The 26,054-nt window shown below is 31.6% G+C and overlaps 1 protein-coding gene across 9 annotated transcripts in view; it reads right to left on the bottom strand.

Annotated features, from left to right (window-relative positions):
- LOC143068766 (dynein axonemal heavy chain 6-like) overlaps positions 1-26,054 on the bottom strand; it is a 127,350-nt gene that overhangs the window by 48,499 nt on the left and 52,797 nt on the right. For 7 of the 9 annotated variants that reach the window (XM_076243041.1, XM_076243040.1, XM_076243043.1 and 4 more), the window contains 21 exons: positions 25,700-25,947; positions 25,195-25,464; positions 24,309-24,790; positions 23,068-23,156; positions 22,528-22,747; positions 21,156-21,326; positions 16,827-16,994; positions 15,538-15,567; positions 11,431-11,520; positions 10,681-10,878; positions 9,899-10,264; positions 9,199-9,380; positions 8,427-8,535; positions 7,430-7,555; positions 6,831-6,925; positions 6,329-6,488; positions 5,890-6,021; positions 5,258-5,353; positions 3,755-3,895; positions 3,085-3,300; positions 2,548-2,666 (listed from right to left, as the gene is read on the bottom strand). In XM_076243041.1, coding sequence (XP_076099156.1) covers positions 2,548-2,666; positions 3,085-3,300; positions 3,755-3,895; positions 5,258-5,353; positions 5,890-6,021; positions 6,329-6,488; positions 6,831-6,925; positions 7,430-7,555; positions 8,427-8,535; positions 9,199-9,380; positions 9,899-10,264; positions 10,681-10,878; positions 11,431-11,520; positions 15,538-15,567; positions 16,827-16,994; positions 21,156-21,326; positions 22,528-22,747; positions 23,068-23,156; positions 24,309-24,790; positions 25,195-25,464; positions 25,700-25,947 — 3,708 coding nt within the window. Of the gene's footprint in view, positions 1-2,547; positions 2,667-3,084; positions 3,301-3,754; positions 3,896-5,257; positions 5,354-5,889; positions 6,022-6,328; positions 6,489-6,830; positions 6,926-7,429; positions 7,556-8,426; positions 8,536-9,198; positions 9,381-9,898; positions 10,265-10,680; positions 10,879-11,430; positions 11,521-15,537; positions 15,568-15,810; positions 15,835-16,826; positions 16,995-21,155; positions 21,327-22,527; positions 22,748-23,067; positions 23,157-24,308; positions 24,791-25,194; positions 25,465-25,699; positions 25,948-26,054 lie in introns of all 9 variants that reach the window. The other 2 variants (XM_076243042.1, XM_076243044.1) reach the window with 2 other exon arrangements.

Genomic DNA, 26,054 nt, shown 5'->3' with positions numbered 1-26,054 from the left:
AACTAAAAAAAGACCAATGAACCTTGAAAATGAGGTCAAGGTCAAATGAACCATGCCAGGCAGACATGAACAGCTAACAATGCTTCTATACAACATATATAGTTGACACATTACTTATAGTTTAAGAAAAATAGAGCAAAACACAAAAACTTAACACTGTGCAATGAACTGTGAAAATGAGGTCATGGTCAAATAAAACCTGCGCGACTGACATAAAGATCATAAAATATTTCCATACACCAAATATAGATGACCTATGGCATATAGTATTAGATAAAAAGACCAAAACTCAAAAACTTAACTTTGACCACTGAACCATGAAAATGAGGTCAAGGTCACATGACATCTGCCCGCTAGACAGGTACACCTTACAATCATTCCATACAACAAATATAGTAGACCTATTGCATATAGTATGAGAAAAACAGACCAAAACACAAAAATTTAACTATAACCACTGAACCATGAAAATGAGGTCAGATGACACCTGCCAGTTGGACATGTACACCTTACAGTCGTTCCATACACCGAGTATACTAGTCCTATTGCTTATAGTATCTGAGATATGGACTTGACCACCAAAAGTGGAAACTAAACCTTGTTCACTGATCCATGAAATGAGGTCGAGGTCAAGTGAAAACTGTCTGACAGACATGAGGACCTTGCAAGGTACGCACATATCAAATATAGTTATCCTTTTACTTATAATAAGAGAGAATTCAACATTACAAAAAATCTGAACTTTTTTTTCAAGTGATCACTGAACCATGAAAATGAGGTCAAGGACATTGGACATGTGACCGACGGAAACTTCGTAACATGATGCATTTATATACATATAAAGTACAAGTATGAGGCATCCAGGTCTTCCACCTTCTAAAATATAAAGCTTTTAAGAAGTTAGCTAACGCCGCCGCCGCCGTAGCCGCCGCCCAATCACTATTCCTATGTCAAGCTTTCTGCGCAGGCTCGACAAAAAACAAATCGACATGTTATTAATTTTTTTTTTATAAAACATAACTTTATTTACTGTTAAGAAAATTTCTAATCGGTCCTTTCTTACAATAAAAGATTTATACATGTAATAACCCCAACAGAAATTAAAAACGAAAAAAACAAGAATGTGTCCAAAGTACACGGATGCCCCACTTGCACTATCATTTTCCATGTTCCCTGGAACTTTGAAATTGGGTAAATATCTAATTTGGCATTAAAATTAGAAACATTATACTAAAGGGAACATGTGTACTAAGTTTCAAGTTGATTGGACTTCAATTTCATAAAACTACCTTGACCAAAAACTTTAACCTGAAACTCCCACTTTCATTTTCTATTTTAAGTGGACCGTGAAATTGGGGTCAAAAGTCTAATTTGGCATTTAAATTAGAAAGATCATATCATAAGCAACAAGTGTACTAAGTTTCAAGTTGGTTGGACTTCAGCTTCATCAAAAACTACCTTGACCAAAAACGGGAAACTCCCACTTTCATTTTCTATTTTAAGTGGACCGTGAAATTATGGTCAAAAGTCTAATTTGGCATTAAAATTAGAAAGATCATATCATAAGCAACAAGTGTACTAAGTTTCAAGTTGATTGGACTTCAGCTTCATCAAAAACTACCTTGACCAAAAACTTTAACCTGAAACTATCGTAGGTGGGGCATAAAAATTCCATCAAGAATTTCAGGTTTAAAATATCATCAAGGTAACACAATGATGAGAACAGTAAAGTCAATTATACAATGAAATAGAAATATAATTATCCCATAAACTTATTTCCATAATGCAATTTCTTTCTCAAAGGACATTACAAATTTTATTGTTTCTAAAATTATTCCAGTAGTCCCACAGGACTTTGTAGGCAGTAATTCTCACTGATGTTTATGAGATATATTTCTTATTAGTTCCACTACCTTTTAGCAATACACAAGAGGAGATAAGATTTAAGATAATGATTAAAAGAGTATTAAATTCAGAGAAAATATAATAAGTGTAGCATAATCTATTTCGTTTCTCTTAATTTTCTGTTCCAAAAATTAATCAATGATTTCATCATAAATAAGTACTTTTATACAAATATAGTTTAAGAAGGTGTTGAAATGAATCAAGTGGACTAATTGGAAAAAAGGTAAGGACGACAGAATTATCATGAGATACTGGAATGAGAACTGGTACACCACGTACTTGCAATAATATACAAAGAGACATGATAACTGGGTTCAGGCCCTGTCTTAGTTTCAAATTATCAAGACAAAGATAAAGATGGTTGCTAGGCCATGTAAGATTCAACATACAGACAGACAGTTGTTGAGTTTAGGGCCCCATCTAAGATTTATATTTGCTTGATATAGTGACAGATTTTTTGGTTCAAGCATTCATCAAAAGAAGCAAACAATAGGTATGAATGTACAGATATTTTAGACCATAGGGTTTCCACTTCTTCTAGCGTGAGTGTATGACAGCAACTGATATGGTTAATCAAGTGATAGGAAAAATTTGATAATTAGCCATGGAAAAAAATCTACAATAATAAAAGAAAAAACTTACTTGAAAGCTTGTCCTTGTGGATCAATGAATAATGGGAATTTCTGAGCCTTCTTTACTATTAAAGCATTCTCTGTAGAGTGGCTGTCATGTGGCAATCCCTCGTTCTGCCACTTTAAAACCTGTAATATTTATACATTTAATTAGGTCCTATACCTAACTATATCAATATTATATATTCAACTTTTAAATCTCCTGCATCTTATTCCAGTTTGACCTATTTGAAAAGTTGTAGGGTCTGTGTGCTTGTTTTTGAGATACAATTTGGCAGAAAATGATTCTCTCTAAATTCTTCATATATTTAATATTGGCACAATTGTTCTTTCAAAAATAAAAAATAAAATAACGAGGATATAATAAGATTTTCAAATATGGCTTTTTAAACCATATCCAATAAAATTACAAAAAGAAAAGTAAGGGAACACGGTCAAAATTTTTACTGGCATTACATGGGTAAACTAGGGAATTCTGCATATATGTCAAAAATTCAAAAACAAGGAGAGCGAACATCTTTTATCGGATATAAGATTCATATCTTACCTGATGAGCATCTACAGTACTTTTGACTAGATCAAACTTGTCAGTGATTGGTATCTGAGCAGATTTAGACATGTCTACCCATGACACCAGCAGATCTTTTCGGTATTTAGCTGTATATGGTCCAATGTAAGCTACAGAAGCAGCAGCCACTAATGTATCTCCTACCAGGCCTTGTAATTTTAGCTCTAGAGTCTTCACTGATTCCTGCCACCTCACCTTAACAGAATACAGACAAAATGGAAGTTTTTTTACATGTGCATGACTACTTTAGAAACAATTGATTGTTTGAGGGTTGCTTAACATCACACTGCAAACATTGCAAGCATATTCAGGTGGATAACATGTTTATTTCATAAAAAAAACACTTTGCTTTGTTGAAGACAAACATGTAATACCAAAATGTAAATTTAAAAGAACTAAGCATTATCATTTGTTCCAGCCAGTCTATCATAAAATCTTTTCCTTACAATATATGAACACATTTTTATTTTAAATTATTTTTTTGTGATTTGCAAAAGGAAGATTTTCTTGAATTTAACTTTGATTTTGCACTGATCACAATAAAGGATTTAGTAATATTTTCCCTTTTTCTTTTCTTTTGACATTGCAGAGTTAGCTTTTCCTTATTTAGCTTTGAAACCTATTATTGCACCAGACAGTAAAGAATTACCTTCTCATTAGCCAGGGCATCAATGAGGACAGCAGCTCTCTGTAATCGTAGTCCAGTAGTTATCTTCTCTTGTTTCAATGATTCTCTTTGATTGACACTTTCTGTATATCTGTCTTGTAACATGTTCAAATGCTGCTGAATCTGAATTATAAAAGGATAAAATGTTACACAAATATAAAACAGTCTCAGAAGCTAACAAAACCTTTAAACAGATTTATTAAGAAGGGATATAGTTAGGACACTGTTGTTAGGTCATTAAAGATTGCATATTTTGGCGTTAATATTGATTCACTTATAGGGTCTTTGCATCGGAACTAAACACATTTTTGTTTAAAAACCAGTTGTTGGCATGACACGGGTTATGTTCTTCTCATATACTTTATGATGGTATGATACTAAACCCCTAACGGGAAGGATTGTGCCTGATATTCATATGATGAAGACATGATGAAGACAAAATCATTCAATCAGTTTAATTGAAGTCTGGAGCTGGCTAGTAGTCTGTTGTTATTTACATTAATTTTCGTGGGGTTAAAATTTCGTGGTTTTGTATCGAAAAGTAAGTAAGTGGGGATTAATTTTCGTGGTTTTTAAGTTTAGAAAACAATTATGTAAATGTCACTTTATAATTGCCAATACTATATAAAGCTGATCTGAACTTTCACAGTTGGAAAAAATCAATAATTGCATTCCATAGTAACATTGAGCACTAATCAAGTGTTGTAACCTGCACATGCTAATTGGCTTTTTTTAATTTTAATATGCGTATTGTTGTGCGTTTACTTTTCTACATTGGCTAGAGGTATATGGGGAGGGTTGAGATCTCATAAACATGTTTAACCCCGCCGCATTTTTGCGCCTGTCCCAAGTCAGGAGCCTATGGTCTTTGTTTGTCTTGTATTATTTTTATTTTAGTTTCTTTTGTACAATTTGGAGTTTAGTATGGCGTTCATTATCACTGAACTAGTATATATATTTGTTTAGGGGCCAGCTGAAGGACGCCTCCAGGCCCAGGAATTTCTCGCTGCATTGAAGACCTGTTGACCTTCTGCTGTTGTCTGTTCTATGGTCAGGTTGTTCTCTTTGACACATTCTCCATTTCCATTCTCAATTTTATTATATCATAAACTATAACACTTTCTGTTATGTTTCTTGCTTTTTATCATTTTTCAAGGCCAAAACAAATTATAAGTCTTAAATGTTTTGTTGTTTTTAGGTAGGATTGACCAGAAGGACATTCTAGTACACTTATATCTTTCTTGATCTATTTGTTCATTAAAAACCTGCACATCACTGGTGGTCTCTGTCATTTTGAAGATATTCAAAATTAGCCAAAACTAAGTCATTATGACCTTGGCATATAGTATGGACACTTGCATAAATAAAAGTCATTTTGAGCTTCACATATAGTATGGACGCTTGCCCACCATTTAAGAAATATTATTTGTCTAGTATTTTTTTTATTGTGGCTGTTGTCTTTCCAAAAATTAAAAAAAATGATACCTTCTGAAGACTAGCTTGCTTTTGTGCAAGACTTCCTTCTGCAAGTTTAAGTGCTTCTTTTGCTTCTTCGACTCGCTTCTGTTTAGGCTTTACCATCTGCAATGAAAAATTGATATGATATATACGTTATCTTCAATGGAAATATATGTGACACTACTGAGTTCAAAGTCTAACAGAATACTTAATTTTCTTGTAAAGAAGGGGTCAGAATAAAACCTTTATCTTCAATGGAAATATATGTGACACTACTGAGTTCAAAGTTTAACAGAATACTTAATTTTCTTGTAAAGAAGGGGTCAGAATAAAACCTTTATCTTCAATGGAAATATATGTGACACTACTGAGTTCAAAGTTTAACAGAATACATAATTTTCTTGTAAAGAAGGGGTCAGAATAAAACCTCAGTATTTACCATGGGAGATAACCACAATATAGCTTTTTGATTTTTTTTACAACATTTCAAAAAAGTCATAGGTTGTTCTTTTAAATGTGCATAGTAAGCTTTGAAATCTTTAGACAAGACCCTGAAAAAAAAATGAATCAAAAATGCAAAATGTGACAGTTCTTACAAAACAATATTAATGATATCTTCAAAAGATGTAAATCAGCAATCTTAGTTAGTGCTTTATTACCTTATTGACTTCATAATAATGTTCCAATGCAAGAACCCATAAACAGATAGATTCACATGGTCCAGAGTTCTGTCCTACTGTGATTGGATTAAAGTCCTCATGTTTGGAATATTTCTTCAGTTTGTGGAACACCTATAAGTAAACAGAGCTCCTTGTAGACAAATTAGTTCAGACATTTTTTATTCACTAATATTCATAGAATTACAATTTTTATAGATTTCACTTACAAATTTATCAATAATGTTTAAATACCAACTTATTTTGGGAAAACCTCAAAATAAATCAGTGTTTCAAATTCTATATGTTAAATAATTGTGACTGACTTTTTTCTTTGTTACGATTCAAATATGAGTCAACAGAAGACACTACCATACAAGATGGCATCAATTTATCATTTTTTATTGCTTATATTCAAGTTTTAAATATTTGTGGTACTTACTCTCCCTGGTAATGTGTCTTTGTCAAGTGTCAGTAGATTTTTAAGAAAATCAGGTTCTTTGACCATTTGTTTAGCAGCAGCCCAATCATCTTTCTTCTGGAACAACACACACACGGCTCTCAAAACACTCTTGACCAATTCTGGTGGATTAGCATATGTCCTAGAAAAATATAAACAATACATTACACTCACAATGTACCAGTATATTCAGTCATTTGTAAAAAATTCATAACTTTATCCTTTCATCTTGTTGCTATCAATACCATACATCTCTCTAAATCAGTGTAACATAAAAGTTAAGTTAGATTTGTTTAAAAACTATTAATAATGTTCACCCGTTTTTATACAAATAGGACATTTACTGTTCAAAACAATATTTCTTCACTGTAAAAGCCTTTTTTTAATAAAGGGTTATATTAATCAACGTTTTCACAAACAATGAAAATTGATGCCCACAAAGAAATATACTTTTCAAGTACTTCCTCCAATATAAACAACTTACCTGACAACTCTGACATCAGATTTATCAAGTGATTTCAAGGCCTCTTCTGCTTTATCTAAAGCTGGTAATACTGTTGCTAAATCTCGCTCACATTCCTTAATAAAAAGTGAGTTATATGAAAGATATATATCTATACAGTATAATATAGATGTATGTGTTTGTCCTGTTAGGACTAATATTTCAATTTGAGAATGACAGCTATATTCCCATTATAATTCCATTATGTTTTTAGACTTAAACATTTTAATTTTCAGTGCCATAGTACTATCTCAAAATCAAAGACAAATAAAAAACAAATTATTATTAACTTATCTTTTACAGTATAAATGTAAGATACCAATAAAATATATATCCCAAAACACCATCCAGCTTTTTTTCCATAAAAAAATCTCACAACTAAAATTGATCATAAAATATACAGAAATATTTATGGCCTACAAGTATTTTTTCTATTAAAATTTTTTGTGAAATATGTAGCTGAAATGGCATTTATTAGGTATCTTAAAAAGCCTAAGGTCAACCTTGACTAATGAAAATTCAACCTAAGATTATAATTAAAAGATAAGTATCACATTATCTTGAAGTGGACTTTATCCTACCTCAGCATATTCCTGTACAATTTCTGTCTCTCGTTTCATGATCTCCTCCTCTTGCCTGACTATCTCCTGGACTTGTTCTACTGCATCCTGATCTTTCTGTAATTGTTCTAATAATACCTCTGTATCCTGTTACAAAAATAAAATTATAAAAGTTAGACTTCAAATTATATCCCCACATGTTATTAGACAGTTACAAAAAATTCCATTCTCGGTGGTCTATAAAAATTCAATTAGAGTCAATTAAGAAATGACAGCCTGGTTGGCTTAAACTTGTTAAAATGGTACAACTCACCATAACAAAGTTCAAACAAGAATGTGTCCCAAGTACACAGATGACCAATCCGCATTATCATTTTCTATGTTCAGTGGACTGTGAAAATGGGATAAAATCTCCAATTTGGAATTAAAATAAGAAAGATCATATCATACAGAACATGTTTACTAAGTTTCAAGTTGATCGGACTTCAACTTCATCATAATTTACCTTGACCAAAAACTTTAACCAAAACTTTAACATGAAACGGGACGAACGAACAAACTAACGAACGGACAGACGCACAGACCAGAAAACATAATGCCCATAAATGGGGCATAAAAATTTAATTATTCCCTTTCTGTAGATGCTGAGTAATATATCATGAAAGATATGGATAAACAAATAAGGTGATAGCAGCATACCACAAACTCAGTGAATGGGAGTATAATAGCTTCATATGAGAGAGTCAAATGTGGTTCGAAAACAAAGACAAGCTATTCAAATAAACTCTCAATAGTTCAATGGCTATGATTTGGAGCTCACAAGATAGAGTTTAGCTAAAACTCTGCACATTTTCAATTTCCATAATGTTATTTGAAAAAAAAAAACAGATTTTTTTTTAAAAATCATAAACTAATTTAGAGGTTGTCAAAATATTTCTGAACTAAAAATATATTTGAATTCAGGCAGACAAGAATAGTCATAACGTTGCATGGTGAATTTTGAGACAGGAAATGTTACCCTCTGTTTTTCTTCAATCTGAGGTCCAAGTGTTTTGAGTCTTTCTTGGTAAGTTCCAACTAGATCATTAGCTTCTGATAGTTTTGATAGACCATTCTCTAATCTCTCTCTGAAATAATATAGAAAGATTCAAAATATTTTACATTCACATCTTGTAAAATGTACTTGTAATACAATATGTTGAAGCCAAGACATAGGCTATCTTTTATTTTGTCTACTGGGGAATTTGATTTTAATGTTAGACCTTCAAGCATCATGAAACTATTCACAACTGGTCTAGACTTGGGATGACTAAGAGCTATTAATTTAGTGATTTCTCGATTATTGATGACCTTATAGTGAGTGACCTCTAGATGTTTTATAGTGTACTTATGTTTTTTGGTTGCCGTCACAATACTCCACATCTACTTTTTGTATTTAAAAAGATATTTTAATTTGTAGTTATGAAATTCTTTAACAACAAAATAATGACATTCCCAATAAACTAACTTTATTTCTGTCATAATAATCTTTATCTTTAATTAATTATCTGTATCCTTAATACCAATGTAATTATTTTTTTCATCCTTGTAATCTACTGGAAAATTATTTTTTTCCTTGTAATCTATTGGAATTATTTTTTTTTTATCCTTTTATCAAAATATCTATATGATTTTTTTTTATCCTTAATATCAATGAGAATTATTTTGTAATTACATTTTTTTGTTAAAAAATAAAAACACATGTTATAAATTTTATGCATACTAAGCACTTTTTTCAAGGTATGACTAACTTGTTATTGATGAAGGACTGTTTATTTTCTCTCAACATCTTGGAGTAAAGCCTGATGAACTCCATATAACTACTAGGAGTTGCGTAGTAATGTCGCCTCATCTCATCCCAGTATTTTAAAGCAGCTTTACCAATAGTGTTATGGATATCTACACAAACTCTTCCTACTCTTTCTTTAAGAATCTATAACACAATATACATGTATTTCAATTTGAGTAATGATTTTTTTTTTTAATCTGTTGGATTTATAGTAATAATATAAATATGAATTGAATGTTGGATTCTCCCATACAACTAGTAAAACAATTCAGAGTTTAGAGTAAGGTTTTATAATCTGGTCAGTATTTGGTAAATAACTTTTACTTTAAAATTACAACTTTCAATGGTCATCTTCTAAAATTTAATAATAAACCATTTTTTTTACATACTTTTTCCTTTATACAAGGCTGTTGAAGAGAGGTTGTTATATTACAACTAAAACTAAACCCTTCATTTATTCAATGGTTAGGTGTTGACATGAATATTGCTGGATTGAAAATCAGTTGAGTCAGGTGATTTTATGATAGATTAAACCCAGCCCTACCAAATCAGTTTTCGCTTTCACACTTAGAATTTTTTTAAACATATGAATAAGAAACTGGTATACAAAAAAAAACAGGAAAACAAATAAATAGTTTCTGGTGTAAACTGTTTCCACTTGCCTTCAAGTCATAACTTTCATCAGCTATAAACTCTGCATTCTCAAAGAAAACTTCTGCCACACTCAACATGGCTTCCTCTTCCCATTCATCATACCAATCAATAGTACAACAATTAACAAATGCTGGGTTCATTCGACATCTCTGACGGAACTTCCCACCAGCAGGGCTGAGTGTCAATACAATGTGAAGGTTACGTGTGACACGACCGGTAAAGAACTGATACACTGAATCCTTAGTGTCTGGTATGTCTGCCTGTGATGCTGCTTGTCTTAATTCCATTCTGATAGCATCTAGTTCTTCTGCATCAAACAGATCTGGTACCTCACCAGAATTCAGGATACAGTTGATATCCTCTAAGAAAGATTCCTACAAAAAATTGTATTTTTTTTTATGCTTTGGGTTTTAAACAATAACCCTTTAAAAATAAATTTCCAAGGCACTTTTCCTGATTAACCATCATAAAAAACATTCAATTAAAAATTTGAGCATCAAGAGTATTCAAATACTGTAAATCCAGAACATGAGTTATATTTTATACAATTGAAAAAGAATAATAATGCACAAATTTGGTCAATAAAGGTTTATTTGAATTTTTAACACCTATACACCCCTCCCCTAATCAACATGTATATATGAAATTAAAACTTTTAAGAAATATAACATCATGGTCAACAGCAATTTTGGAAATTCCTAGGTTCCTATTCCGCACATATTGAATTTGCAGATCTTTCAGATATATACTTGCACAATCACCATTCTTAAGTTTAATTATTCCTTCTTACTTTAACAATATCAGCATCTGTTAGTAGAAACACAATGGTCAGCCCTTTCACTCCACTAAGCTTAAAAACTTGCTTCAGATCATCTCTAAACTCAGTTATACCATATCCTCTGTGTAAAGAGAGTTTGAATAACTCAGATCCTGCAATATGACTAGCTAGCTGTACTACTGTCGATTTTCCTGTTCCATCCAGACCAACCTGTAATAGACAGACAGAATTTTCTTCTTTCGCTGTCAGTTATAAATTTAATGATATCTTTTAAAAATATCAATTTCATGCATTTTATACATGCCAAAAAAAAAACCACCAACAGATACAAATCATGATAATCATTGTAAGGTATTTACATGTGTAGTAGTATACATGACAGTCCATATTGTGTTCTAAATTCATCTGAATCATGAAAATTTGCTGTTTTTTTTTTTTTATCTTTAGTCCTCTAGGATTTTGTCCTTTAAGTGCAGTTAAAAGCAATGGTCTTGCTTAAGGTATAGAGCAGCACAATTATCATTCTGACAGTATATACCGTATTTTCCTGAATAAAAAGCGCATCGTTTAATAAGGCGCACAGCTGTTTTTAGGGGGAGGATTGGTTTTTTTCCTTACATAAAACGCACATAAATTTTACTTATCATTTATAGATTAGCTATCATGCTTTAAATTGATCTCAGCACAGAAAACAATCATAAAACTATGGTTTTATTCCTGAGATAATAATGATATGATAACATGGATAATTTTAAAACTTACAAGAATCATATGACCACCAGGTTGTCGGAACACTCTGGCAGCTCTTGTGACATGCTCTACTGCATCTTTGAAGAACACCATTTGACTTGCCTACAATAGTAACAAAACATTAAAATAATTGTTCCTGAATTACAGTATCTTTAGACTTAACAAAAGCAAAAAATATTCAAATATATCTTTGTCTTGTTATCTTTCTTGCTTATGTTTTCTAAAATGTCATGTGATATTAATTTCTTGCATGTATCTAAATCTATAATACTGGTTAATAGCAATACTTATTGGGGACATAAGGAGTCCAAATGAGCCATTAGTAGAATGGAATAACATTCTTATGTAAGGTAACTTAAGAAAAAAAAGTTATTGAAAAATCTGGAAAAAATCAGCGATTAATCTGTTACAGATATGACATAATAAACCACAGAACTGTCACACATAAAAACACATGCACAAGACAAAACACACAAAGACTGATCACAATGTGAGCACAAGATGATAAACATTAATATATTTGAAACATCTATGGAAATCTCTTATTCAATAAAAATAATTTGTTGATTCTTTATTACAAAGCCATGACAGTTTTGTTTCTTACAAAACTATGCCAGTTTTTTTCAACAAGATCATAAACAGGAGATGTTTAACAGTGAAAGTTGAAAAAAATCTTATCACTCTCAACTGCAATTAGGCCTAGAAAATATCGAACACAGGATTAACTGTATAAATCAAATAATCTTTTTGCCAATCTTGAGTTTGATAATCTACAAATGAACTCAAATCCTTGGAACTTTACCTTTTCATTTCATAGGTCTGACTTTAAAAAGTTTGGCTGACAAAAAATAATATTCTTTTTTATCTTTTAAAGAGGGTAACACAGTTAGTTATAAAACTTATTTTCCATGAGGTTCTAATGAATAAATTGAACTATAACAAACAAAAATATACAAAAAAATCGAACAAACACAATATAAGAAAAATTAAAATGAGAAATTGTTATGAACATAATTTTTCAAACAGATGAAAATGAGGAAATCAAAATGTATTGATATCATTCAAATTACCTCAACAAATTTCAAAGATGCGACAAATACACATATAATGTATAACACAACTATTTTAAGTATTTTATAGTAAATACTTTTCAAACTATCTTATAACTTACAACATTTTCAAATCCCTAAAAGGTAAGTAATTTCATAAAGAAGATTGTAAATATATAAAAGATTTTTTAAACAGTCTGTTTTGGCTTCGGGACCTGCAATTTTGTAAAACACTTTTGATTGATTTATTGACTTTTTGTGTTTTAACGCCACTTTTAAGCACCGCTTTTGGGCTAATTTGAACTCACAACCTCAGTGTTGACCGGCTAGTAGTAACTACATGTTTTGTACAAAGACCACACAGCCACTGAGGCCTCTAAAACATTCTTGATACACCTCTGCTTGGGCTTTCTGATGTTTAAGATATTTCCCTCAAGCAATATTTGTTATTTCTTGGCATTAAAAAAAATCAATTTAACATAAAGGGGCATAACACACTGATCGGTCTAAACTGTAATATTTGTACTTGTTATAATTGACTGATATGGTGGTCAAACATTTCATGTGCATGCAAAGTGGTGTTTTTTTTCAAGTGAGTCTGTTAAAAATGTTACATATAAATATTTACTTTAATATATGTATGTGTTATGTTATTTGTTTATATTTTGAACACTGAAATCAAATTATTGACTTTTAAATAAATATATATGTGTTACATTATTTGTTTATATTCTTAAAACTGAAGTTAAATAAGTGAGTGTCAAGTATTGTGACCACAACAAGACTTACCAAAGACTGAAAAACAGACCATTCATACATATATTAATAATTACACATATTTTTCACAATAACATCTCATCTCATAAATAAGTCAAGTAGTATCTTATGTGTAACTTTATATATGCATTTTTAAATTCTATAAATCTCAATATGAAAAGCATAGTTGAGAAAAAACTCTGGGTATTGTTTTTCCCATTTGCTAATTGAGATACATGGGTACTCACCATTCACATAAAAAGTATCATTTCTTGAAGGATTTTTTCAATCATTGCATTTTTTAAAATAGTTTTCATATTCAGGACTATTCAGTAATTCTAAATTTCTCACATCTAAGAAAATCAACATTTATTTGGATTGAAAATAAAAAAGATCGCACACAAATATCGTAAAACATGAAAAATATAAACTATAAAACAAAGCTATTCCAACATTTCTGATTTCCATTTGACCAATAGCCAAAAGAATAATTAAAGCTTTTCTATCTGAGTCTAACTCTCCTCTTTTGAACTATGAAAAAATAAACTGCAACAAAAAATGTGGCGCTACATAAAAATCCTGGGTGCAGATAAAAACATGATCTTACCCTGATATAAACACCAAACTGATGTTAGATAAAACAAATGTATTAGTCAATGTATATGGGTTAAATTTATTCATCCAGACAGAGGCTATTCAATCCCTTGACATAATGTCAATTTAACAGATTTATGCGATGATCGATGGATGTTTGCTTTTTGCCACATCAGTGCGAAAAAGGGGTATCATGACAAAAGCTTATGGGATGAACATAGTTTAGATTTCAATCTAAAACTAAAAACTACCATAAACATTCTACATTCTACCCCTATAGTTAGTTTTTACATTACAGTCTGTTATTGTTTGATATGTGAGAATCCAGAACACCTTAATTTTCTTCAAATTGTTTTATCCCCGCCCCCCTTTTTGTTTCCCAATAATAATGACAATTTCAAAAAATATCATGCTGGCAGTCAAGTGAAAAACATAGAAAATCATAAAATTGTACCATGACAACATTTCTTACATTCATATAAATGTGAACTTTTCAAATAATAAAACATGCATTTAATTTGTCACATGATAAATGTGCACTTGCCACATGATGAATGTGCTCTTATCGCATGATAAATTTACACTTGTCACATGATAAACGTGCACTTGTCACATGATGACTGTACAAAACACTAATGCATGCTGCTTTTTATGATATTTTATTTTATCACATCACTATTAATTTGTAATACCATACCAGCTAGATTAAGATAATCTACCCTAAACCATTCCTACAGTCCCTGTTATCCTAAAGCAGCAAGTATTTAGTTCTACATATTAACAGTATTTAATTAGTTAGAAAAAGCTCTACTGTTGTAAGTTTGTCAATGTTATCACTGTTCACAAAGCAACTTTTTAGTAACTTGATTCAATTTATCAAATATCAGACAGCAACCCAAGACACTAGAAAAATATAACCAAGAGGTCACAACTTTTACCTTGTCACTTACTACCTTATAATCAAGATGGTCAAGAAAATAACAATTTGATAAAATAGTGTTCTCAAAAAGTGTTGTCATGGACAAACACAATTTTACTAAGAATAAATAACAGGCTTTTTTCACAGTAAAACATTGTATTATTAAAAAATGAAAGAAACACTTTATATCACCCAGAATGCTCAAACCATGAAATATGAAAGCCGCTTAGGTATAAATACTGAGGAGCTGTATGACCAAGAGAAACAAAAACAGAAGGGCTAAAACCATCAAAGGTCAACTAAAGGGGTTGGAATCTTGGTTTCTAAATAAATCAAAGGGACATTTCTGTCTGACTCTGAGCATTAAGTTGCTGTGTAGGACATATAACGCCAGCAAGATAGATAGAACCAAAAAATTCACAAGATGTAGGTTATAAATCTTGTCATGAAACATGGCAACGTTAGATTAAGGTAAATTTTATTGTAAATGTTCTACCAATGAAAAACAGGGTATTGTCATTGGAATGATTGCTAAATAACAGACACATAGGCACTTCAAAATAAAAGAATAATTTGATAACTAAAGGATGAAATGTGCATATTTTAACTGGAAAAATGTGATTTCATTTTCAATCTTGGAACTCACTCAAGACCCAGTACTTGTAACCATAACTTATTGTCCATGATTGTTAATGTCAGCCATGATATGTTAATGAGGTAGACATTGTCAGCCATGATATGTTAATGAGGTAGACATTCTGCACAAACCATAATGTTATTGAAGGGAGCAATCTCACTTACTTCTTTAGCTAAAGTTATGTCCTGACCCTTCTAACCAAGCAAAATAATCACATTAAATCAAGTTATAGTGTGGATTTTATGGTGTAATAATGAAGACAACAACACTAAAATGCAATAATAAAATTCCCCTTAAAAACCCTAGTGCTAAACCAGTTTGGATTGTTTCACAGTACAACTAAAAAATCCAATTTTGCTAAAAGAAATAAAAATTGTATAAAACCATGACCAATAAAATGAAAAGTTTATAATTGAAATAAACTATGCTTTATATACCATTTCTTCAGCAATATAGAAAAACTGAAATTAAAATGTCATTAACATATAATAGCAAAACAAGCAGATAATTCTCAAGCTATGTGGATTTTCCATACCAACTGTAATAATTGAGAAGGAAATAAAACCTTTTTTTTTGTACAGCTAAATGAATTAGTGAATAATAGGTTTTCAATGCAAATTTTCTTAGAATGAACTCCACATGGACAATTTATTTCTGCAAATATTCAAATAGCCAGATAAACACAAACTGATTCTAGGGAAAGGTTTTTTCTATACAAAACTGAAAAAAGTTTAAAAAAAAAAAGAGCAAAGGAGCAAAAGAAGTGATAATATATATTTAAAACAATTTCAATTCATATGAAATTTGTAAGATTGACTGAAAGTGAAAAGCTGTCAGTAAATCAAACAAGGATACCAAATAGCAGGTTTCTGATTGGATTAGTCCTTTAAACAAATTATGATTTTATGAATAAAAATTTATTTAATGCAAATGGTTTAATAAAAAATGTCAAAAATGTGTGTTTGTCTTTAGAAATGACTTAGTATATAATTTTATAACTTTTGGGTACCTGAAGCTCTTTATAGTGGTTAGTGCATCAGACTACTAACACAAAGGTTCCTGGTTCAATTCCCGTTCGGGATGAAAATTTCAGGAACTCAATTTTCGGCTCTCCCTTGACACCATTTGCGAGTATGGTCTTGAGGAAACGATGATAGTCCATTGGAAGGGGACGATAAACGGATGACCCGTGTTAAGAGAGAGCCATATCTCTTGCACGTTAAAGACACCCTTGTAGATTTCGAAAAAGAGAAGGCTAATGTTGCTACAAGGCAGCACTCGCACCCGCAAAGTGAAAAGGGATTAATATAAGTTGCAAAACTTGATTTCCAATCCACTATAAATAAATATGTTTAAACTAAATGGAAGCTCTTTATAATTTAAACTTAATTGGATATATGATACATTTGCTGAGAGCTGGTAATTTGCAAGAGTTAAAACAATTCTTTAATACCTTTGTGTTTCCAAAGCTCATTCTCATATAGTATTCCTCCAGAACTTGACGTAACTTTTTTCTATCACTGATGGGTCTGTACACACGTGCAGAAGCCTTGTCACCAACATCAAAGAAATCTCCAAACAAAATCTGTTCTGACATCAGCTGTTCTGGTGTCCATTTTACCTGATTACATCAAAATATTGTTAGTCTGCTGTCATTTGCATTTCATTAGATTAGATACTATAAAAGCAGAAATTTTCGTGGAGGATTTAATTTCGTTTATTTCGTGGAAAGAAAAAACCCACAGAAATTTAACTTCCATATAATACCACTTACATTTAAGGAAACCAGGAAATTGAATCCCCATGAAATCTTATAGAGAGACAGAACCACAAAATTTTAACCCCTCGAAAATTAATGTTTCTACAGTACTATTCCAGTTCTGACAAGTTGAACTAATAAACTGGCAATTCAAGGGAAATTAAAATAACATATAGCTGCAGTTTTATTAAAGCTTTTTCATTATATACTCTTGGATTTTCCTTTTCTTGAATCATGGGAGAAAAATGTTTGTTGTGACTGAAAAAAAAATCAGAGTGCTAATTTAGCACTGTCTTTTGACATTTTAATCTGATATCTCAAAAAATCCTTCTATTAAAATTGAACTCATTCGGAACAATAAAAAACTTAATTTCTTCCAAAGTATAAGTCTCAAAAGAAAAGTAATTACAATGATGTACAAGCAAACTAAGATATTGGTGTTTAAACAAAAATATTTACTATCCAGGCTTTTTTTTATTCTATGTATGATAGTTTATCCATATCCAGGCAATGGTATCAATATAATATTTCCATTCTGCAGACTCCCATTAAATAAAGAATCCTACATACCATCAAGTATTTGTCTATTGAAAAGCCTTGATGCTTAACCCCAAGAAGCTGATACAATTGGAAAATTCAAAAAGAAACTTAATACATGCCAATAGTAAAATATACATGCTGAAACAATATAAGTTTGGAAGTCACAAACTAAACATCATTCTTACCCTAACTTTATGTTCATGATCTTCCTAAAATCATGATACTATAGAGTTAATATCATTTCTAATTCATCTTTCGGCTGCAGTGTTTAATTTGAAATCATGATACTATAGAGTTAATATTATTTCTAATTCATCTTTCCGCTGCAGTGTTTAATTTGAATATCATGATAATGGCATCCTTTCTTTTGCACATGTATATTAAATTCAGAAAAAAACAAGAAAGAATTTTGAAAATCTTAGCTGGCTCGCAAATAACTGTCCATTAAACAAAGAACTAGAAGCCTCTGATAATTGTCTGTCAATGTTTATTTGTTCCCCCTAACTTTATTCTAAACAATGTCAAAACATCTTTTCCTGTTTTATTTTATACCCTTTTTTCGGTAAGGAACGAGTTCTTATATATTTGTTAAAATGGAACTAAATTACTATTATTTCTGTTAACCATTTTATTAATTTTTTGACATATCTGTCTATATGAACAACACTTAAAAATATATTTAAAAAAATACTTTATTATCATGCTAACTTGATATGTAAAGCAAAATAAATAATTATAACATTATCACCATTCATTCTCTACCACTGAAGAGAATACTGGGTAATTCCACAGCCAAAAACTATTTCAATTAGTATTCAATACTACTGACTACTGTAAACCAACTGATTTTCACAAGCCATTTATTTTCGCGAGGAAAAAAATAATGTGAATTTAAATCATCGCAAATATGTATACCTTAGATCTTTCCTTATTTAACTACATCAAGTTTATTTGAAAATCTCAAAATTAAATTGCTGCGAAGTGGACTAGAAATAGCTAAACGCAAAATAAAGTATTTGGAAAATAAGTTGGTTTACACTAATCACTATTACAAAACAATGGGTGATCTACAATAAAAATCAGTCAACTATGAAAAATGGATCCAGGGATCTACAGCAAAACCAGCCAACTATAAAAAATGGATCCTGGGATCTACACTAAAACCAGTCAACTATGATATGTGAATCATGGGGATCTACAGAAAAACCAATCAACTATGAAATATGGATCATAGGGATCTACAGCAAAACCAGTCAACTTTGAAATATGAATCATGGGAATCTACAATAAAAATCAGTCAACTATAAAAATAGATCATGGGGATCTACAGCAAAATCAATCCACTATGAAATATGGATCATAGGGATCTTCAGCAAAACCAGTCAATTTTGAAATATGGAACATGGGAATCTACAATGAAATTAATCAACTATGAAAAATGGATCATGGGGATCTACAGCAAAACCAGTCAACTATGATATGTGAATCATGGGGATCTACAGCAAAACCAGTCAACCATGAAAAATGGATCATAGGAATCTACAGCAAAACCAGTCAACTATGAAATGTGGATCACATGGATCTACAGCAAAACCAGTCAACTATGATATGTGAATCATGGGGATCTACAGCAAAACCAGTCAACTATGATATGTAAATCATGGGGATCTACAGCAAAACCAGTCAATTATGAAAAATGGATCATAGGGATCTACAGCAAAATCAGTCAACTATGATATGTGAATCATGGGGATCTACAGCAAAACCAGTCAATTATGAAAAATGGATCATAGGGATCTACAGTAAAACCAGTCAACTTTGAAATATGGATCATGGGAATCTACAATAAAAATCAGTCAACTATAAAAATGGATCATGGGGATCTACAGCAAAATCAATCCACTATGAAATATGGATCATAGGGATCTTCAGCAAAACCAGTCAATTTTGAAATATGGATCATAGGGATCTTCAGCAAAACCAGTCAATTTTGAAATATGGATCATGGGAATCTACAATAAAATTAATCAACTATGAAAAATGAATCATGGGGATCTACAGCAAAACCAGTCAACTATGAAAAATGGATCATAGGAATCAACAGCAAAACCAGTCAACTATGAAATGTGGATCACAGGGATCTACAGCAAAACCAGTCAACTATGAAAAATGAAGCATAGGGATCGACAGCAAAACCAGTCAATTATGAAAAATGGATCATAGGGATCTACAGTAAAATCAGTCAACTATGATATGTGAATCATGGTTATCTACTTTGTGGTAAAAATCTGAAAGCCTCAAGTAGATTTGTCTCCATACATAGTTATAAAATTATTTTGAGTTGAGCATCTCAGTGAAGAGTCATAAAAATAAAGCTCAATGTTCTTCTATAAATAGATGAATGAATGAATATTAAAAATTGACTATAATTGATTTGATTTTTTGTGTTTTAACTATACAATCGTTTAGGTATTTTGAGGACTAGACCATTGAAATAAAATTAATCATATGATAATTAAGATTCCATACAGTAAATTGAGAGAGGCAAGCTAAATAGATTTGAGGAATCAAAATTGCCCTGTCTAAATAAGTTGTGCTGGTAAAAGCTAAATATTGACCAAAGGTTAGGAAAATGAATGGCATGGTGAGTTTTTTGTTGGGAGGATAACACAATTTGGGAATTGCTTGCAAAATATGTTCATGCATATGGACACAATAATTACTTTTATAATATTTCTTATCAACAATAATTACTCCCAATAGTACTTCCTCTAAACAACAATTACTGCTATATTATTCCCCCTACATTCTATGGATGAACATAAAAGTACACTAATGAGCAGTGGATTATAACTACATCCCCATTCTAAATTTTCTGTTTTTACTTTTATCATACCTTTGCTCTCTGATTTTCCCCTTTCTGTAGGAAAACAATATGTTTTATCATTTAAGCCATTTTTACAAATATACATTAAATTTACCATTGCATAGAATTTGTGTCACATGGTGCTATCACAATCAGCTGAGTTGTCCTATTAGTATAGCAAGAATATTTTTGTCAACATCCAAAGTTTTTTTGTCTTTCCTGTTAACCAAAAATACTATGGTTTGACCAGAATATCAAAAAGACCTCAGAACTTTTGAAAGTACTGATTACTTATTGAAGTAAGGGACAACATCAAAAGTTCAATGTAGGATAAAAAACTTAATTCACATAGTTTTTTCACTGACCCCCCTCTTGACTTAATTTGGGAAAAATTGATTTACCTATATGGATATATGTAAAATCGACTTTGGATTAACAAAACTTGCAGCAATGTTGACCCCCCCCCCCCCCCCCCACCCACCCCCAAACTATTTGATTTAAGTTTTTTATCCTACATCGATCTTTTGATGTCGTCCCTAAAATACACCTGTTTAAATATTTTTTTTATATCATATAATTATAAACCTAAGAAAAAAATATTCTAATGCTTTTTGTACCTTGAAATAATCATGAAGATTGTCTGACAAGAACTGGTAGAACATAACTCTATCCTCTGGACATATCAGCCTGTCGTGAAAAACTCTGGTCACCTCATGAGCAAATAACCCGGCAATATTGTCTTTGCTGACTATAACAGACTCATGGGCTTGCAATAATCCTTGTATAACCTATAAAAAAATATGAAAGTTTAATAATTAATTAAAAATCATAATCAGTTAGTCTATTTATTGCAATAGACAGACTCATTTTATACTTACATACTATAAGGAAATATATATGACCTGCATTGGCGGATCCAGGGGGGGTTCCGGGGGTTGGAACCCCCCCCTTTTTTTTGGCCAATCAATGCATTTGAATGGGGACATATAGTTGGAACCCCTCCTTTGTCCTGGGTTCGGAACCCCCCTTTTTAAAATGGCTGGATCCGCCACTGACCTGTCTATAAAAAGTTATAAATATTTGATTTGCAGTTGAGTGTATAGGTAAAGGTAATATCTTTGGTTAGCTTGCTTGCTAGCTCATCCTTGAAATCATTATTAGGTAAGGTATACTACCCTCCTTTGAGAGTAGTCTAGTCCTACAGACAGTTAGATTGGTTAGTTGTCGTACTAGTTTACTCTTACAGGAGGGTAGCCTACCTACCTTAATAATGACCTCCTGGTTTAGCTAGCAAGCAAGCTAACCAAAGACATCAAAGGAGAAAGACCCCTTTTTGGCCACAAAATATAGCAGTTTTACAAAATTGTTAAAATGACTTTAAATGTAAAGTTGTAGCTATTTATTGGTTAGTAGAATACTTATTGGTTAGTAGAATACTTCTGCCACACAAATATTGGCTGTTTTTGACAATGCAATTGGGATCTAGCACCATTAAGTCATGCTAAAATACCGAAATCTTCACAATTTTAGCATTTGAGTTAAATTTTAGACGGTTTCCATCTTAAATGGAAGTGGCCACATCTGTGCTAATTTTTTATATTAAAATGTAAGTTGTATTTGATGATACTATTGATTGATTGATTGTTGGTTGCTTAACGTCCTTGATGATACTACATAACATATATAAAGGTTGAGGGTGAACACAGATGCCACAAAAAACATCTGAAAAGTGACACATTATGGCATATTTTATAATTTTTTTAATATATTTAAGCTTGAATTTGAGAGTTTTTAATGACATAATCAATTCTAACCTTTCACATAAACTTATTGAATCGACTGAAGTAGACAGTTATGTGTTTAAAAAGTACAAAATCTTTCATCAGATAAACCTGAAATTTGAGGCCAAAATCGGCCCTTACCGGACCTACATCTTTACCTACACACTCAATGCATTTTGCCATAAGATAAGAAACATGTGTTCCTTACCTTGGACAAATCCCTCAAATTAAATGTATAATGTGACTTGGCTGGTGTGGGTAACATGTTATTTCCCATCCTATAGTATACAGCTATACTGGCTGACACCAAGGGAAGTAACTGTTCCTTTACTTCTGAAGCAAATTCTCCCTCCTGGAAGAATCTCCCCAACTGGACTTGGTAGATGTGTTGTAGAGATCTTGTAGATGGTAACGGCATAGCAAATATACTGCAATTAGAAATATTGTGAAAATTATCTTGATAGGCAATGTCATTATGCTTCTTATCCAAGAAATTTGTAAAGGAAAGAATTGCAAACATTTATTAAACTCAATTAGCACCAATATTGCATATTCATGGTATTTGGAACTTTAAGAAAGTTTTAACTTTAATAACCCAACAAAAGCTGCAAAAACAGAAAATATAAATACATTCATCTATATAATTAATAGTAAACGGTAGTTATGGATATACAAGTGTACATAGTTAACTAATAACATCATTATACTCTGATCAAGGGAAGTAATTCTGTTAAAATCATTCATTTACCAGAAGTTCTTGAGAAGCCTTGGACTGATGGGATTTCTACCACCACCTGGAGGGCCACAAGCAGCCACAACAGTTACATCAAATATTGTCTGAAATATAAAAAAAAAAAAAAAAAAATCAAATATGAGTGAAACTGTGAGCTACTACTCACTGGTGATACCCCCGCTGCAATTGGATAATTTTCATAGTTTAAAAATATTTAAGTGTTCGGTAAAGAGGAAGTTATTGATTTAAGAATCCAAAAGCCCATCACACGGTATAGTTGATTTATATAAACTGTAAAACCAAATTTCAGAAATCCTTGTAATGTAGTTCCTTAGAAAATGTGACAATAGTTTTCAACTTGGCTCAGGCTATCATGTGTAAAATGAGGTAAGTGTTAGGTAAACAGGAAGTTGTTGAATGATGAATCTGAAAACCTCATTACACAGTATAGCTGACTAATAAATAAACCCTGAAAATTTCAGAAATCCTTGTAATGCAATTCCAGAGTAAGATGCGACGAAAAATATTCTTTGGACTGATGGATGGACTGACTTACTGACGGACGGATGGATGGACAGACGTACAGACGGAGGTAACACAGTATATACCCCCATTTTTTTTAAGCGGGCGTAAGACAATGTCTCAATGGACTATTCCGATACAAAGTATGGCATGCCGGTATACTAAAATAATCATGTTTAAGCACATTAAGGTCATTTTACTCAAATGAAAAGTCAAATGTGTTCTTTATCCAAATAGCTTGTCTATTAGTTCAATAAAAAGATGTTCTTTAGGTTCAGAAGACACTCTTCATTAGTAGATGGAATTCTTTCATCAGTCGTAAAATCATGAACATATTTCATGTTTTGTGTGATTTTTTTTAATAGCTTACTTAGTTTTATAATTATGATGCAACCAAAATAGAAATCATCAAAACCAGAATGGAAACTTAAGGATTAAAGGAATTTTTTTGCCCCTTTTGTTGGAACAGACTTGATATTTGTCTAATCTAATAACAGACATCCAAAGCTGTGAAATATCAAAAGTGTGAACAGCCTCAAAAAGAAAAGTGAGAGAGATTAGTTTAACCAATAACAATGTTAAAATCTGATGTATCAGTCATAACAAACATGTTTTTATTGATGGGCTAATCAAAATGACCACCACACTTTTAGTAAACTCTAGAAACTTGCATTGAGAACTAAAAAAATAAGCTTTTCTGTCAGAGCACACAGAAAATATGAAGAAAAGCATACCTTCCATGTGAGGCTCTTTGTATCATAGAATCCACCTGATTCCAAGAATTGTCTCAGAAGTTCTAGTGGAGGTTGAGCTCCATATTCCTCTGGAGCAGGCATATTCAGATCATCAACAAACACAAACTTCTTCCTCCCTCTGGGAGCCCCAAGTGTGTCCTTGCCCTTTTTCATCAGTTTCAACATAATATTGTCCTGTAACCTGGCTGATGTTGTCTGAGCACTGCATTGTATCATAGAATACAGGATACCAGTAGAGGCCTTGGGTTTAGAGGATCCCATGAGGACATTTAAATCTTGACCGTCCTCTTCTTCTCCAAACTTAGTGAGGCTAGCAATGTTATCCAGTAAAGAGGAATGTTTAGAGGAGTAATTGAGGACACTGCCCAGGATTGTATTACTTTTGGTTGTTGTTCCTCCATCTTGTGATAATTTTCCTAACATGTAGTTTATTAATGCGGATTTACCAACTCCAGAATCACCTATCATAAAGAAAATTGATTTTAATTCAATTGTATTATTTGTAGATATTTTATCTCAAGATTTTTGCTCTTTTTTTTTTTATTATTCAAATTTCAATTTTACTATACTGCAGGAAAACAATTTAAATTTTTTCTAAAACATTTTCAAAAAAAATAAATAAACAAAATAATTTCCACAGCACTTTTCACTTTATATATAAAACATTTTTTTTTTTCAAAACCAAAAATAAATACTCACAATTTACCGCAATATTTCAACAATTTTCAATCGAATAGCATTGTGTGCTATTTCAGTTTTGTCTTTTATTTTCAAAATGTTTTTTCTTAACAATCTTACAGCTCAACCAATCAATGGACTGAGAAAAAATATCAAATATGGGAAACACAATTCAACAAAAATTTACCTGTCAATAACACAGCCCGTCTATTAAGGAGCAATAACCCTGACAGGAAGGAGAATCTGACGATATCTACTGTTGGTGTGATCTCCTGTTCTTCTCTCTTCTTCTTCTGACCTGAGGATACACCCATTGTCTCCCCTATAGTAATGATAGCTCCTCTCTCTATCAACCACCTAGTGGTAGGTACGAGTGTATCCCAAGGAACAAAGTTACCAGATTCCATGTCAATAAAGTAACCATAGATACTTCTGTTTCCTGTTGGTAGTCTTACACCTAAAAACAAAAAGATAAAATTGAGAATGGAAACAGGAAATGTGTCAATGAGACAATAACCCAACAAAAGAGCAGAAAACCGCCAATTTCCTTATTAAAAATGAAACAGATTTGTTTTGCTGAATTTTCCTTCAAATTCTAATTGATTTGAATTTAGGATGTCAATAAGGTTTATCAATTCCCTATATTCTATAATACACAAACAATAAATTGAATGTGAAAAAATGTCAAATACCTAATGGAGGCTCCACTTCAAACAGTTCTCTCATGAAGTTATCAAACTCATTACAGATGTTGATATCCTTCTCCACTTTATCTTGGCCACGTCTGTTGACATTGTCATCCTCATCTACGTCTTCCTGTCGGTGGAAATTTCCTCCAATACTCCATGTGTACGCAAAGACATAAAGTTTGCCTAGTACATTTAAAAATTGACTTGGATTCTTCATTAGATATAATACTCTGTCTGATTCTGGGTCTGGCCTGAAAAGACGAAAATAAAATATAATCAAAACACCTTTCTAAGTGGTAGTACTCTTTTTACAACAGTAAAAGTATTCCTTTAAAAATATGTTGTATTTGAATTCGGC

Source organism: Mytilus galloprovincialis, chromosome 3, assembly GCF_965363235.1.
Source record: "Mytilus galloprovincialis chromosome 3, xbMytGall1.hap1.1, whole genome shotgun sequence".
Classification (NCBI taxonomy): domain Eukaryota; kingdom Metazoa; phylum Mollusca; class Bivalvia; order Mytilida; family Mytilidae; genus Mytilus; species Mytilus galloprovincialis.
Note: the sequence above shows the minus strand (reverse complement) of the source record. Positions and strands in the feature narration are given on the sequence as shown.